This window comes from Nothoprocta perdicaria, unplaced genomic scaffold, assembly GCF_003342845.1.
Source record: "Nothoprocta perdicaria isolate Ctin4 unplaced genomic scaffold, notPer1 scaffold_5, whole genome shotgun sequence".
NCBI classification, from domain to species: Eukaryota; Metazoa; Chordata; class Aves; order Tinamiformes; family Tinamidae; genus Nothoprocta; species Nothoprocta perdicaria.
In genome coordinates this window covers 5325151-5340204 of record NW_020455754.1, presented here as the reverse complement: position 1 = coordinate 5340204, position 15054 = coordinate 5325151, and the positions used below count along the sequence as shown (strand labels likewise).

Here is a 15054-nt window from a genome sequence, read left to right as displayed (position 1 = left end):
CGGGAAACGGGCGGCGGGCGGCACCTGCTCCCGCCGGGCCGGGCGTGCCTTGCCCCTCTCAAACATGGCGGCGCTTCCGCCGCGGCCGGCGGCGCGGGCGGGGATGGGAGCCGCGCGGGGACACGAGGCGTCGAGGCGGGCGCGCAGCTCGTGCTCGCCCTTACCCCGCGGGGCCCACTAGACCCGAACCGGGGCCCAGTGGACCCGAGCCCGGGACCGTCGTCCCCGCCCCGAGGGCCTCAGAAACGGCCCCCCAGAAGGGCCCGGTCCCCAGGAGGTTCCCAGGGCCCCTCAGCCACATACCGCCGGGGCTCCCAGCCCTGGCAGCCGCGTCCGTGCCCGGTGCTCCCCAGCCATGTCCCCGCGGCTCCCGTGCGGAGCGGCCCGGCCTGACCGGTGACCGGCCCCGCGCCGGGAGGAACCGCCAGGCTGGGCCGCGGCCGTTGGCCCCGGTTCCGATGCAGCTTTCGAACGGCGGGCGGTTCCGCGGGGCGGCCGGCGGCTGCAGCCCGCTGCTCCATGCGCCCGCGCGGCCCCGCTGCCCTTCCCGAGCGAGCAGGGCCCGGCCGGCGCGCTCACCCCACTATGCCACTCGCGGCCTCCCGCCTGGGAAAGAGCAACGGATTCTCTGAAATTGCCCTCAAAACACTTCGCTGTTTTGAGACGCTGTGATTTTTCTCCAAGAGCCAAAACGCGCCGAGCCCTCGTGGGCGCGTAAAGCTCCCATGCACCTCGTGAGACGCGCTGTGTCCTGCCTGCGGACACGCATGTGGCCTCGGAGCCGGGCGCTACGGAGGCGGCGTCGCCCGGCGAGGCCCGCGAGGGAAGGCCGCGGAGCCTCGCTGCTGCTCTAGAGGCGCCCTGGTGTCATGGACGCGAAGGTAGCGCTCGCAGCGGCGCGCAGGGGGTGCTGGTGGAGGGCCCTGCTGGATGTCACCGCTGTGCCGCGCCGGGAACAGCGCTGCCGTGGGCGCCCGAGCCTCCCTCGTTGTGCCACACTGCTGCAGCCGCGGGCCTGCACGGACACCGGGGCTCGGGGGCCGAGCCCTGCGTCCCGGCGCTGCGGATGCCCCGCGCGGAGCTGGAGCCGGGGCTGCCGCCTGCGCCCGCTCCGGCTGCTTGGCATCCGGGTGCAGGAGGGAGCCCCCAACGCCCCTGCTCTGCAGCCAGTCGCGGCAGCCGGGGCTGTTCCCAGCACTGGGAATGCTGCTGGAGCTGCCCCAAGAGTGGCGCTGGGCACGTGCGAGGGGGCTCTGCCCTGCGCCAGCTGCTGGGTTTGGGTTCTGTGCAGCAGAGCGGGGCAGCGTGAGGCTCCCTGAGTCAAGCCAGGGCTGTTGCTGGCAGCAGCCGGGAAGAAGGGCCCAGGTCGGGCCTGGCAAGGCCAACACGAGGGCTCAGGGGCTCTGCTGCTGCCTCTCCCCCAGCCCCTTCCCCGTTTCCTTCCCTGTGGGGCCGGGAAGGGCCCGGACGGTGCCGCCGGCGCCTCCTGCGCGGCCGGCGCTGACCCCCGGTCCCCGCAGGAGATCATCGACCTGACGTGCGAGGAGGCGAGCACAGAGCCGGCGGCGCGCGGCAGCCTCGCCGTCATCGACCTCACGGAGGAAGATTCGTGCAGCCTGCCCGACGCTGCGGGTTGCGCTCACTGGGACCCCAGGCAAGCGCCTGCCTTCCAGACAGCCTTCCCGCCCAGCCCCGGTTTCCTCACCGGGCAGCAAAGGGAGGTGTCGGCGGAGCCAGGGCCTGCCGGGCCCTGCCCTGCGGGGCCTCTCTCCACGCTGGACGCAGCGGGAAGCACCGGGAGCGGCGGCGGCTCCCCCACCTGCAGCTGCGAAGGCTCCTCGTGCAGCCATGGGCAGAACTGCAGCACCACCACTTTTAACAGTGACTTGGGCTCCCTGGCCAGCATGCAGCTGGACTCGGACCAGCTCTCCCTGTCCCCCCCTAGCCTGGACAGCAGCTGGAGAGCCTCCAGCTCCCCAGTAGAGGAAGAGACTCTCTCCATTTGCCAGGAAAGGGAGCTCCCGCCAAACCTGAGCCCCGCTCCAGCCAGCATCCCGACATCCCCAGTTCGAGCCGAAATGCCTGTGCTGGAAGCAAGTGACGTGCTGTCACAAGCAGCAGCGCAGCAAAAGGCCCCAGCCAGGACCAGGCCGGACAGCAAGGCCTGGCTGAACAAACTGCAGTACTTCAGGAGGACTGGAGTGCATCACCTCTTCTTCCAAGACCTAACGCCCAACAGGGAAACGCAGGTAAACGAGGTTCAGAGCAGCCGCTGCCAGGCCCAGCCAGAGTCTGCTCGGGGACGGTCGCGGTGAGAGGTAGAGGAGGAGGCAGGGGCAGCCCCTGCTCTGCTCCTCGTTCAGGACAAGCCTTATGGAGCTCTTGGGGTCTCTGGTTAGTGCGGTTTCCTTACCGGTAAGTTGTGGGTCCCGAGTCGTGATTCACATGAGCCACGCGGGGTCACGCAGGGCAGCGTGGGGCTGATACGGGGGCTCCCCGCACTGGCAGAGCCGCCTCTCACACGCCGCCTTGCCTTGCACGCAGCAGAAACCCGAGCCCATCCCCAGCAGCAAGATGAGCATGGTGCACACCACCATCGAGGAGAACTTCCTCGAGGGCACCTTGCATTTCCTGAGTGAGTTCGTCTCCTGCAAGCACTGCCCTTCTAAAGACATTGTGTCCTACCTGGTCAGAGGGATCCTGCTCAACTCCCACCGCGGGGAGATCCTCAAGGACACCTACATGCTGCTCATGAAAATCCAAATGTATGTCTTCCCTCTGCTGTGGTGCCCTGGGTTTGGGTAGATGTTCCCTGGGGTCTGCCCAATGTAAAGGTCATTCTCTGCATTCTTTAGCCGCAGAATAGGAAACAATTTCCCCTATAATCCAGGATGATCCTTCTTCTGCCCCCTGCCTTCTGTTCACAGAGATGATCACAGCCGCAGGCTGGCTGGGGAATGCAGTGGGGGTCAGGGCTCAGACTGGCCCAGAGAGGAGCCTCAAAAGTCCCATAAGGAGGAAGGATGAGGGTGAGAGGCGGGGGGTGCTGAGACAACAGGGACTGCAGCTCTAGCTATTTCAGGAGCGTTTAAATCATTTCACAGCAAACCAGCAGAGCTCGGGGAGCGTCCAAGACTCCAGGGAGTGCTCTGGAACAGAGGAGCCTTTGCTCTGCTCCTGAGAGCAGATGTGGTTCTTCAGCACAGCGATGTGGCAGAAATGCAGCAGGCCCCGTGGGCTGGAGGAGGCAGGGGCAGTTCACCTAGAGTCCTGCCACGGGGCACAGTGTTTCCCGAGGCCACAGGCCCAGCGGGGCTGCTGCTTTCTCTGCAGCTTCCAGTCAGGCAATTCCAAAGAACAGCTGTGGATGGGGCAGGAGACAGGGAGAGGGCCAGGCCGGAGAGGAGATGGTGCTACGGGCGCCGGGAGGGCTGGGCAGGGGCTCTGCTGCCCCAGGGCAGATCAGCATGAACGGGCAGCGTGTCCTTGCAGGCTCCATCCAGCCAGCACCGGCACAGTGGGATGGGACTGGACGCTGCTGAAATACACCATGGAAGACGAGGTACTTGCACTTCTGCCTGCACGTGTCACCATCAAGCACCACCCAGAACACAGCTGTCAGGGCCGGGTGTCACTCCAGGTCCCCTCGCGCCCCTGCTCTGCAGCAGAACGGGCTGGTCATTTCCTCAATGGGCTGATCACTTAATGCTGGTCATTTACTGCCTGGGCCGGTCCTTTACTGCAGCATTTACTGCAGTCGCTGATGGCAGCCTGTGCCACGAGTGTCTCCCAGTTTTATCCATGGTGCTTCATGAGCAGCTGCATAGCTGTAGGCAGGTCGCCTGCTCTGAAGGTGACACTGCGACTAGAGGGATTTGCATGGGCAGCAGCCTTAGTGCAGCGGTGTAGCATGTCCAGCCAAGACCCTGGTTCACACAGCCCCTCCTGGAAAGCAGACAGGTTATCCTTCGCTCACATAAATCAGCCCATTCCCCAGACAGCCACGTTCCCTGCTTCTCTGCAGCCCTCCTGCTGTATCAGGCTCACACTGTCTGTGTTTCCCCTCAGGAGAAACCTCCTGGCCGACTCCTATTCCTGGAGTATGTGGTGCAGACCCTGGAGGATGATTTGCAGCAGAACCTGAGGCTGCACCTCCTGCAGAAGTCGATTGCCAAGAAAGTGCTTTCCTGTGACATGTGCTTCAGCAATGTCAAGTAAGGACACCTCCAACTCCCCTGCATCTTCCCAACAGATGCCGAGAGGCTCAGGGAATCTGTGTCAGGATTTTAGTTCTGACTTTCCAGGAAACAAGCATGGGAGACAGGGGAAAAAGAAAAAGGGGGGGGGGGCACAAGTGTAAAGAACAGGAGGGGGTTATGACGGCAAACCATTAGAGATGATGCAAAAAAAAAAAAAAAAAAATCCAGCCACAGCTGGGCAGGCGTTTTCCCAGGAATTAGATCAGATTTACATTGCTCAGTTCTGGACTGAGAAGCCACTCCTGTTGACGAGGAGCCTGTAAACCTTGGGCTGCTCAATAAGGCTACTCCGCAGCCTGTGCGAATGTGCGGGGCTCCTCCTGCATTCGGAATGTCTTTCCTGGAGCTCGGCAGCGGCGCAGCCAGGCGTCTCCACTGACTTTGCTGCTTCTCCCCCAGGGACGTGGTTGAATGGCTGGTGGCAGCGGTGACGGGAGTCGGGTTCTGCCAGCCCCAGGAGCAGCCGCGAGGAACGACCAACTCCTCAGCAGAAGGCAAGGCTGAATGCAGCTTGTCTGCAGCTTGGCCAGACTGCGCCGAAGAGGCAGAGGTGGCTCCGCCAGCCTTCTTCTCCCAGAAGTAAGCCCTGGAGTCCTGGCTCCTCCTCTTAACCCATGGGGCCCAAGGCAGGGAGATGCCAGGCTTTCCGATCACTTGTGCCTGTTTAGCTGCCTGAAGGCAGCTGCAGTTTTCCTCTGGGACAGATTTGGTGAATGAGAGATCTGCTCAGCTGTCAGGAAGCTGGTGCAGTGACCTTGCTCCTCTTACACACACTGTGCAGCCAGAGCCCTCAGCCACACCAGGGACAGCCCAGGCTGCCCCTGGAGACCCATCAACACCACAGGGACCTGCTTGGGGCCCATCTGAGAATTACCTTTAAGAGCATCAGATTTAAACATCAGTAAGAAACACAGGGGGGCTTTTTAGAGACCTAACCAATCTAACCTGCGAGCTCCCCCTTCGTCCCTCCCTGCGAGGCACCCATCTGAACACGGTGCCACCCGCTCTGCTTTGCTTGCGAGCCAAGGGCTCGTGGCTCCCAGCACTGTCCGTCTCGCCTAGGGTGATGCTGCTGCTCCAGCGGATGCTGTCCATTGCCGTGGAGGTGGACAGATCTCCCAACTGCAGCTCCTGTAAAATTGCAGATGTGATTTTCCCTTATATACTGAATATTCCTCTGAGGAGCCAAAGGTAAGACAAGCAACTGCAAGGCAGTATATGCCTTCGTGGGAAAAACTTATTCCTCGTTGACACCCAAATCTGGAGGCACAAAAATACTAGAGGGATAGAAAGACTCATTTATGACCCCGCCACTGAGAGTATGGCTGTTGGACAGAAAGATCCCACAGGGATGTAACACTGGTAATTTAATGCACCTCCAGAGCTGGTGCCTTGCTGAGAACTGTTGATTCCCCCACCTGCTAAAGCTGAAGGACTTTACAACTGCAAAGAGTTTTAAAAAGCAGTGCTCCGTATCAGCACAGTCACTTGCCAGTAAACACACCACTGATTCCCAGGGCCATCTAGCAGCTCATCAGCAGTGTGATGCAGTTCCTACAGCATTGCCTTGACCCGCTTTGGGCTTTTTCTTTTTTTTTTTTTTTTTTTTTCTGTAAGAAACGTGGTATCTGACGCCAAGGCACCAGACCATGACTAGCTCTAGTGTAGCCATTAGATCACTAGATCACAGGCATTTGAAGCCCACGCTTGCCAACCTAGCAGGCAGCCCCTCAGCAGAGAGCTCGCTCGGATCCTTTAGCACAACTCCCTCTGAACACACACTGGGATCTGCCTAATCGAGCAAAACCGAATCTAACCAAACTGTTGCTCATTCCAGGACAGATCTGCTCGATCCAGTTGGCATCTGAGCCCACTTCACACTTGCTTGGCTCTGCTTCCCATGAGTCAGCAGGAATGGGTCCTGCTGTTGGGCAAGGCAGCCAGGCTTGTTTCATAGACCGTCCCGACCTCGAGCTGCCACAGGCCAGACCTAAAGACATCAACACATGTGTGGCCAAGCTCTATAACCAAGATCATTGTATCGTATCAGGTGGCTTTGCTTCCCCGACGCTGCTGGGCAGCCCCCTGCAGCCACCCCTCACCAGTGCAGGAGCAGCACGAGCAGGACACAAGGAACATGTGGGAGAAGCTGTCCCTGGTGAGGTTGCGCTGTCTCTACAGTAAATCCTTGTGTCTTCCAGGGAAGCCTTCTTGAACACCATGGACAGCCAGCTCCTGCGCTGCAAAGTGCTGGAGCTCATGTTCCAGCACAGCTGTGAAGTGCCCACAAACATGCCCTTGTCTTTGGCCAAGATCCTTTATTTCCTGAGCCACTCTGTGCTCCTCCAATACCAGGTATCTAATCCATCCTCTCCCTTGTGCTTTTTTCTTCTTGTTTTGCTTTTCTCCTAAGAAAACTACTTGTAATAACCAAACACTCCCTCCTCTCATAGGAGGAAGGAGCAGTATGTGAACGATGGGATGAAATGCTGCAATACTTGACGCTGCTGCTGCTGAGTTATCAAAACGTTGTATTGGGTAAGCAGCCTGTTCTGACCTTAACGCACGCTATCTAATCAGGAGGCTGCAGCAGGACAGCCCAAAACATTCTCTGCATTTGAATTACCTCACAGCCCCCGACTCTTGGGAAGGTGATATAGCCCTGTCTTTGCTCTTAACTATTCCCAGCAGCCAGGGTTAAGGAACGATATCACAGAGCTACATCAAGAAGAGAGCACAGCCTGTTTTGCCAAGCTTAGTCCTTAAGGACATCCCTACTTCCTAAAGGATCAATCACAGCCTTGGGAAGCAGGCGAGTGGGCATTTTGCACCAGCTGTTTCCAAGCTGCACAAAGAATGAGTGGAATAGGGCTTGTTTAAGAGGAAAAACAGAAGGCAAAGGGGTTGTGAAGCCAGGGAGCAACTGACTGGGAAGGGAGCATCACCCATAACAGTCTTGGAAGAAGCAGTATTTCTGACCCCCAGGAGAACTGGGGGGGGTCAACAGGTAGTCCCTAAAATTCAGTCTTACTGAAAATTGATTAAGTCTCCTCCTACCCTCAGCTGCTTGAGCCCAGGATAAGGTTCTCATGGAGGACTTCAGAGGAACCCACGAACATGGGCACTGTCCCATTCCTCCCTTGCTCTCCAAAGCCCTCAGAAGATCACGCTAGTTGAGAAGCTCTTTAGGGACTCCTCTCCAGCTAGACAGTTGTCCAGTCTGCCATAAGCATAGAGGGAAACCACATTACAGCCCCCTCCCCATCTCTTGGCCTCTGTATGTGCCACACTGAGCTCCAGGAGGTGACAGCTCCTTCTTCCACCTCCCTACTCTTGTAGGGAAGTGGAGCCTACCTAGCAAAGGACCTGCACATTGTCCCTGCCTGCTTTTCACCGCAGGGCAGCACTGCCTGGGACACGCTGCTGCCTGTCCCTGAACAGGTCACACACACACTGCCTTTTGCCCATTGCCTCTTACCACCCATGTTTTCTCTTGCAGGGCACTTACGGAGTGCGCTCAGCGAGCGGATGGACTTAATAATTAAGAAAGCCAAGCCCAAGCTCCAGGATGACGATCACATCACCCAGCTGGACATTCACCTGAACATGGAGAACTTCCTCAGCCGCTTGCAGCAGGTCTTGGGGGAGGAGCCCTTCCCCTTGCAGATCAAGGAGAAAGTGCAGATGCTCCAGGAGTTACTCCTCATCGTCACTGCCACGTGATGCAGACAAGCACTGGGACAGGGGGCTCTTTTACAAGCTATGCAGTCAAAACCCTCAGTTTTCTGCTGCAACCTCAAGTGTCATCCATCACGCAGTTTTGTTTATGCATTTGTATGAAAACAAACAAACAAAAAAACCCCACTTTCATTTGCCCAATCTCAGACCATCCTTTCAAACTCAACTCTTGTCCTACAGTTCTACAAGGCACTTTGTACACTTTTAAAAAATAAATTATTTTTGTATTTGCTGAGACTCGTCTCTCTTGGTGCCAGCTCTGTTTAGAGCTCTGTTCAAATGATCCCTCTTCCTTGTTAAGTGGAACTTTAACCCCACGCACCAGCAGCGAGAGGCCTGGGAGGGAGTCAATAGCCTCGTGCTGCCTCCACAGCCGCTTTACCAGCCCCGACAAACACTACAAATCCCCAATCACAAGAATTTTATTTTCTTGTAACAAACAGAACTGGACACAGACATGAATACAGACTATAAATAAATTATGGTCAAACCAGAGATTCTCTGATTGCAAAGGTGTAAATGATTAGTGACAGTGACAATGACAACTGCGTGGCTGTGCAGGAGAGTTTCAGCACAACGTGCCGCTGGCATTGCCATTGAAGCTGGAGATGAAGCAGAGCCACAGAACAGACTCCTTCAGAGGGGGACACCAACTAGGCACGTACCTTGGCCAGTCGCCCCAAGCAGGAATGCTCATTTTGAGCAGGCAGCAACCCCAGAGCACGGTGGTTACCAGCACTTGAGCTACCTCTCTCTAACACGCGTGTGACTTAAGAGCCTCTGATGGCAGATGCAAGACTCCCCCCTCACTGCTAGAGAAACCTGCAGCGGCCTGAGGGAGCAGAGCAGTAAGGGGATCAGGAAACAGGAGACCTGCTTGCCACAGACAGAGATTATTCCCATCCCTCCTGCCATTGCTCAAGGGATTAGATGGTACACAGACAAGCTGACTTGAATTGAAAGACTTGACTTGTCTTTCTTTCCCAATTTTCAGGAAAGGAATAGCAGGCAGTAACCGTCCCAACAACTGATTGCAAGGTTAAGTCAAAAAGTAATATTAAAAATATATAGCTCTGACAATATAACATGTAAGAATTTAACCTTAATCCGCCCCTCAAGCCTGCCCCAGGCCGGCAAAGTGCATCTAACACTGATGAAACAAAAGACCCTATTTGAGAAGTGCCCCTGTCTAACACAATTCTACACATGATTCCTACAAGATGCTAAGAAACAACCAAGAAGCATCCAGAGCACCAAAACTGCTGCTAAGGGAGGCAGGAGACTCTTGTTTCACATTAATCTAGAAAGGAAAGAGAAGGTTACTCAGTTGAGACCAATCCGACTCCAGTCATTCCCACTGACTTTGGGGGGAATATTAAGAGTTACAGACACCTTTGTTCTTCCCTGCTACTGCCTTGGTTCTGCTCCTTGACTTCCTAATAGTGATCACTGCCTTGCTTTTCCTTTAAAAAAAATCAAAGAAGAAATAAATAAGCACAGGGTGTGAAATATCATAAAGTGACACTGGAAAACAAACAAGAGGAGTCCATCCTATAGTTGTCGTACCACATTCCCGCATTAAGTTCTTTCAATCTGTTAATGGTCCATTTTATTCCTGGCTTGTTTGCCTCGTTTTCTGCTGGTGCTTGTGTGTACCAGTCAGAACAATGGTCCTCCTGAGGATATTTCAACACTGAGTAGGACAAGATAATTAGATAACAAGTAGAGAAGCCAGTCTACTCGCACACCACAAGCTTGTCCTTTCCCACAAAACACGGTTCAAGGTTCGAGTGTAGTGTTCTGTACTGGGAAGCACGTCTGCCCGCGCAGCCTGGCACACAGAACCAGTGCAGATACAGCAGACAGGATGGTTTGCTTGGTTAGTAGTAGCACAGGAGTTTCTTAAAGACTGATTCAGGGTTGGCTTTAGAGGAACAGTGAGAGCTGTCTCCTTTGCTGAGATGAAGAGCTGGAAGAAACTTTCCTATTTTACTGCAGCACAATGAGACAGGGAAGTAAAGCCTAAGACGCCCCCTGATCCACTAAGGACATCAGGAGCACTCCTCTCAGAAGCCTGTTGGAGTGAGAACATTGAGATCCCGAGGTCGGATATTATGGGACCGTGGAGACTGTTTCCTCCCTTCTACGACTGGAATGTCCATTTTGGGTGGCTTGAAGGTCACTGGATCTTCTGGCATTCTAGTAGCCTGGGCACGCATCAGTTCCATTGGAGATGGTTTCTGGGCACCCTTATAGGATTGGATGGTAAATCCTCCTGATGGAGGGGGAAAAAAAATACAAGTAAGAGCTGGGGAAATCAGCCAAGCTCCTCTCCACTGCCATAAATGCTGGGCACTCAGAACTGCAGAAAAACCTATGCAAGTCCCAGCAACCTTATGTTACTTAAAGTCTGTTCCACATTTGGAACTAACACTTCCAGATTAGATTTCACAAGACAAAGACAGCAGCTGAGCAACAGGCTTCACACCCTGATCTTCACTGCAGCTCAATGCAAGTGATTGACACTTTCAAACTCTCAGCTGATTAGTTTTTTTTAAAGCAGCTTTACCTTTAGGTACAGAAATGGTATAAACGGCACATGGACACACAGTAGTCCTAGAAAATTACAAGGGAAGTTGAAAGTAACTCTCCAGAAGTAGCTACTGAGCTGTCACTTGGCAGTTCTCCACTAACTCTTACAGTTTAAGAGCTCTTAGACGACATACCTGGATCATTGGTCGATTTCTGGATAGCTTTGGGTCCAAAAAAGCTCCATTTTTCAGATGCCAATCTGTCCCCACCAGCTTCCACGGCAACAAAATCTGGGCCAGTGATAGAAGCAGAGGCTCCATGACTAAACCAGCCCCTAGGGAAAAAATCATTAAGATGCATGAAACACAAAAAGAGTAAATATTTCAGATAGTCCCATTGTGACAAATTCCCTGAAGCTATTAGAGGCAATTTAAATGATCTTTTAATAAGCTTGTTGGCACCCAGAATGAAGCTATACTGAGGTTCAACTTTCAACAGGATCAATTCCATCCAAGCATGGATTGACAACAAACCCGTAATTCCACCCCCCAATCCCCCTTGGGAAGAGGGTTATCTGAGTAACTCCCACCTCATCCTGCAGGAAACCAACCAAGGCCTGCCAGGCACCGGAGTACCTGTTTTTATGCTTGGGAGAGGAGTGGGGAGTGCTGCTCGGAGTGGACTGGGCAGACGACGTCTGCTTCTCTTCTTTCGTCGTCTCTCCACTCTGCATTTTTAACTTCTGTTACAAGGAGCAAGAGAAACACAGAGGCAACAGGACTTTAATATGAGGTGTAAAGAACAAATAGACAGTTATGTCAAAACTGGATACTCATAAGTAATAGATGATGTAAGTCTTAAAATCATAAGTAATAGATGATTTAAGTCTTATTTCACCTAAAGCTTAAACCCAATGTTACAAGACACTGCATACAGATTTGGTATAAGAAGTATAAACACCTACTGGGCCCTGAGAAGTGATCCACGGATGACAAGATGAAAACATTGCTCTAAAACTCCTTCAGATTAACTGCATTTTAAGGATATGCCTTGCCATTAAAAAAAAAATAAAAAAAGAAAAAAAAAACACAGGAACTGCATGTGCGTAACAGACCATTACAGTCGTTCATACGGTACAAGCTGGACCTTGAAGAAGTCACTTGAAGGGCAGTTACAATTCAAACAGGGAGTAAACAGGCACTTTCTCGCACTGTTTCCTGTAGCTATCCAAGCCACACTAATGAAATTCAGTGACAACACTGTTATTGTAACTTTGCCCTTGCAAGGGTACACTCAGAGGATTCAATATTAATAAACTAACTACAACATTACTGTGAGTTCATCAAAAATGCATCGATTTAAGACCTTCAAGTCTTCATCTGCAGTTAGAGCCCAAGTTCATTTTCTAGCTTTCACACTGGAAATGCATAGTTGACAAGTGCTACCATTCTACTTTGCTGCTGGTTGTCAAATACTCAAGACTAGCACTAGTACTCAGGAGCAATGCTGTAAATGCCAGTACTAATTTTAGCATAAAATCGGCAATCCTCTTAACAAAAAAGCTGAAAGCAAACAGAGCAGGCGAGTTAAGGACAGCCCTGGCAACAAGATCAGAAAGCTCCATCACGTGAGAGGCCAGGACACAGCCTGCAAACACACAAATGCCAAACTCGAGGGGTTTGTCTTACATGGACAGCCTCGGCCACTCGATGATACTTCGTCTCCTCTGTAGTGAGGCCTTTGTGGGGAGTGTAGCCAGCATCTCTTAGTCCTGCCTGCTGCTCGAAGCGCTGAATGCTCTCCTGAGTCTGCTCTGGAATAGGAACAAGAGCACATGTTCACACGGCCACGCTGCCACATGCGGTCACAGCAAGCACACGGGCAGCTCGGGCAGCCAAGCAAGACACCCTGCCAGTTTTCAGCATTTGTACCTACACATTGTGATGAGTTGACAGAGAAAGCAAGATGAAACTACGGAGCTATTTTGACTTGAAAAGTATCCTGAGTCATGGAGCTGAGTCAGAGGAGCAATCATTGCTCCCAAACCACAGCCTGTATCACAAATGCATCACCTGTAATTAAACCCATCTGGCCCAGGAAGCTGCATCACTCTTGACTAAACCTTCTCTAAATCTCAGAGACTCCCAATAAACTGGATATTTTAAAGCGACCTTCTATCAGCATAGGACGTTCACTTCCTAGCTAAGCCAAGGGCAAAATTAACAGGACAGAGAGCACAAAAAAAAAAGTTACTGAGAAAGCTTAATGTCTCCTTTTGTAATAGATAATAATAGCACTTCCCAAGCTGAAGCTACACATAATGCAACATCTCTGCAAGCATCACAGACATAAGGTTCTTACACTTCACCTTTGCCTATGTATTTCAAAACCGCCTGAAGTTTTTCCTGGAACATGTAGGTTGTGACTCTTGACTTCCTACTGCACAAGAACCTTCTAGGCCATCATGTTTTTTACTAGATTATAATACTACATTAGGCTGGAACAAAAGCAGATTTCCAGCAGCTTTGTATTTCTATATACTATTTGCAGGTAACATTGGTTATCTTCGAGTCAAAGAAGTGCAAGCTCAAAGCTGTTCCAAAATGCTCTCCTAAAACCTCACAGTCAAAAGAAAAAAAAAAAAAAAAACACAAAGCTTCAGATTCCAGCTGTTAAAAGAGGGACAGAGTAACACGTGAGCCTCTTCTGCTGCATACGGGCAGGTGCTCTCCGCCCACATAACTGACCCAATTTAATTTTAAAGCCTCATTATTTATATGAGCTGCTTTAAAAGCAAGTGTTACTAAGACAGCTGCTGCTATTAACTAACATAAATGGCAGCAAGTGCTCCATTAGCTAAATATGCCAGCTCTCCACATCACTTTGGTTTAATTTAGAGCCTTGCTTATCAGTCTGTAACAGCAAGATAATAAGCAAATGTACGTCAGGAGCAGCAGCACCAGCCCCTGCGCTTCAGCTAAAAGGTAGTCTGGGCTGCAAGGTCCTGTCAGCAGGTAACAGCCACTGCTCTCCTCCCTCCCATCCAAACCCAGCATAGGAGGACACAGGGGCAGCAAGCGAGGCTTTCTACCTGGCTTCCTCCAAACAACACCCTCCAAACAACTTCCATAGTTCAAGGGCAGAGTGAGTTTAAACTCAACCTGCCCAGGGCCTCTGATGGTCGCCCACGGCACGACCCAAGTGGAATAGACTTCCATGCCCATGTGCCGCTGGGGACCACACGATACAGGAACAGGAGTGCTTACTTGTGAAGAGAGAGCTCATGATGACGTGGGTGGCCTTGGCCTTCACCACGGGGACCTTGTTGATGCTTTCAGTGGAAGATGAAGGCGTGAGGACCGGCGCGGGGGTGCGAGCGTCGCCCTCCTCGATCTGCACAGAGGAGGCAGGGCACAGTTTAACATGAGAAGGGACCTCAAAGGCCACATCTTGAACTACCCAGCGAGATACAGGAGCAAGGTGCAGCCAGCTGGCACCCCAAGGAATCATTCCTGTGCAGTTCCAGTTATGGCCCGGGAACATTCAGAGATGCAACCTGCTTAGTTTAGCAATTAACAATTAACTTTCTTTTAATATTTGAAATTACACTGGGCTCAGAGCCAACAGTTTACTAGCCCAAGTATGAAAAGGTCAACAGGAAAGCAACTAGAACATTCCCGTTTCCGCTCTCGGAGCCAAAACTGGCCTTCAAGGTCAGAAACACTGCTCAGAACCACAAATATCTACAATATGACAGAATCACGTGGCGTACAGGCTGCAGTTTAGATTTGATTTCATTGATTTCAAATGATTTCATTTCTTGCATTTCCAGGTTGTTACGGGGAGAGCATTCAATGCATCTAATGTACTCTAATGCATCTAATGTACTCGGCTGTGCCATTGATCGTGAGACCCTGGTAGCAAAGAGCAGCCTGCTAGCAAACGAGATCCCTAAAGCAAAGCACAGCCCCAAGAGGGTGTCCCCACGGGGGATGGCTCCCTTCGGGTGCCAAAGCCCCAAGCTGGGCATCCTTTCGTGCAGGAAAGCCCAGGACACCAGAACGAGCCGAAAGGCCGTGTTTAACCCCAAAATGATGCACGTTTATTTAACCTCCGGTAAAGACCCCGCTTCCCTTCCGCCGTGGGGAGCCAAGAGGCGGGGGGCGGCCGGGGCGGCCGGCAGCGGCCCCGCGCGGTTCGGGCCGCGCGCTCGCGGCCCCTCGGCCCCGGCAGCGGCTCCGCCCGCCTCTACCTTCGCCAGCTCCTGGTACTTGCGCTCGGGGATCACGGGCTGCCTCCAGAGCACGTTGGCGCCCAGGTCGGCGGGCGGCGGCGTCATGGGCGCCGTGTCCTCCAAGGCGTCGTCGTAGCTGAAGGCCCGGCGGGGCACGCCGAGCGGCAGCGACATCCTGCCCGCCAGCGCTGCGGAGAGAGGGGGCAGCGCTGAGCGCCGGGCCGCCCGCCGCCCGCCCGCCGCTCGGGGGAGGCCTTACCGGGCGCGTCCGGCCGCCGCGCGCTCATGGCG

At 53.4% G+C, this 15054-nt stretch overlaps 2 protein-coding genes across 2 annotated transcripts; one reads left to right on the top strand and one right to left on the bottom strand.

Annotated features, from left to right (window-relative positions):
- The first annotated feature begins 838 nt into the window (after positions 1-838).
- SIMC1 (SUMO interacting motifs containing 1) lies at positions 839-8234 on the top strand. Its single transcript, XM_026047516.1, has 10 exons — positions 839-881; positions 1521-2249; positions 2545-2765; positions 3493-3562; positions 4069-4214; positions 4659-4838; positions 5322-5450; positions 6461-6614; positions 6713-6797; positions 7759-8234. Exons 1-10 carry the CDS (start codon positions 870-872, stop codon positions 7980-7982), a joined length of 1950 nt encoding a protein of 649 aa, XP_025903301.1. The 5' UTR covers positions 839-869; the 3' UTR covers positions 7983-8234.
- A 348-nt stretch (positions 8235-8582) lies between these two features.
- KIAA1191 (KIAA1191 ortholog) lies at positions 8583-14968 on the bottom strand. The gene is made up of 6 exons (XM_026047557.1): positions 14782-14968; positions 13796-13922; positions 12218-12342; positions 11165-11271; positions 10724-10863; positions 8583-10272 (listed from the first exon to the last, which is right to left on the bottom strand). Exons 1-6 carry the CDS (start codon positions 14935-14937, stop codon positions 10064-10066), a joined length of 864 nt encoding a protein of 287 aa, XP_025903342.1. The 5' UTR covers positions 14938-14968; the 3' UTR covers positions 8583-10063.
- Positions 14969-15054: the final 86 nt, after the last annotated feature.

Coding starts and splice junctions, on each gene's coding strand:
- KIAA1191 (XM_026047557.1), bottom strand. CDS start 14,937: ATGTCGCTGCCGCTCGGCGTGCCCCGCCGGGCCTTCAGCTACGACGAC. Junction 13,923..14,781: donor AGTACCAGGAGCTGGCGAAG/GTAGAGGCGGGC, acceptor TCCTCTGTGCAG/ATCGAGGAGGGCGACGCTCG. Junction 10,864..11,164: donor TCTCCCAAGCATAAAAACAG/GTACTCCGGTGC, acceptor TTTTTTCCCTAG/GGGCTGGTTTAGTCATGGAG.
- SIMC1 (XM_026047516.1), top strand. Junction 3,563..4,068: donor AATACACCATGGAAGACGAG/GTACTTGCACTT, acceptor GTTTCCCCTCAG/GAGAAACCTCCTGGCCGACT. Junction 6,615..6,712: donor CTGTGCTCCTCCAATACCAG/GTATCTAATCCA, acceptor CTCCTCTCATAG/GAGGAAGGAGCAGTATGTGA.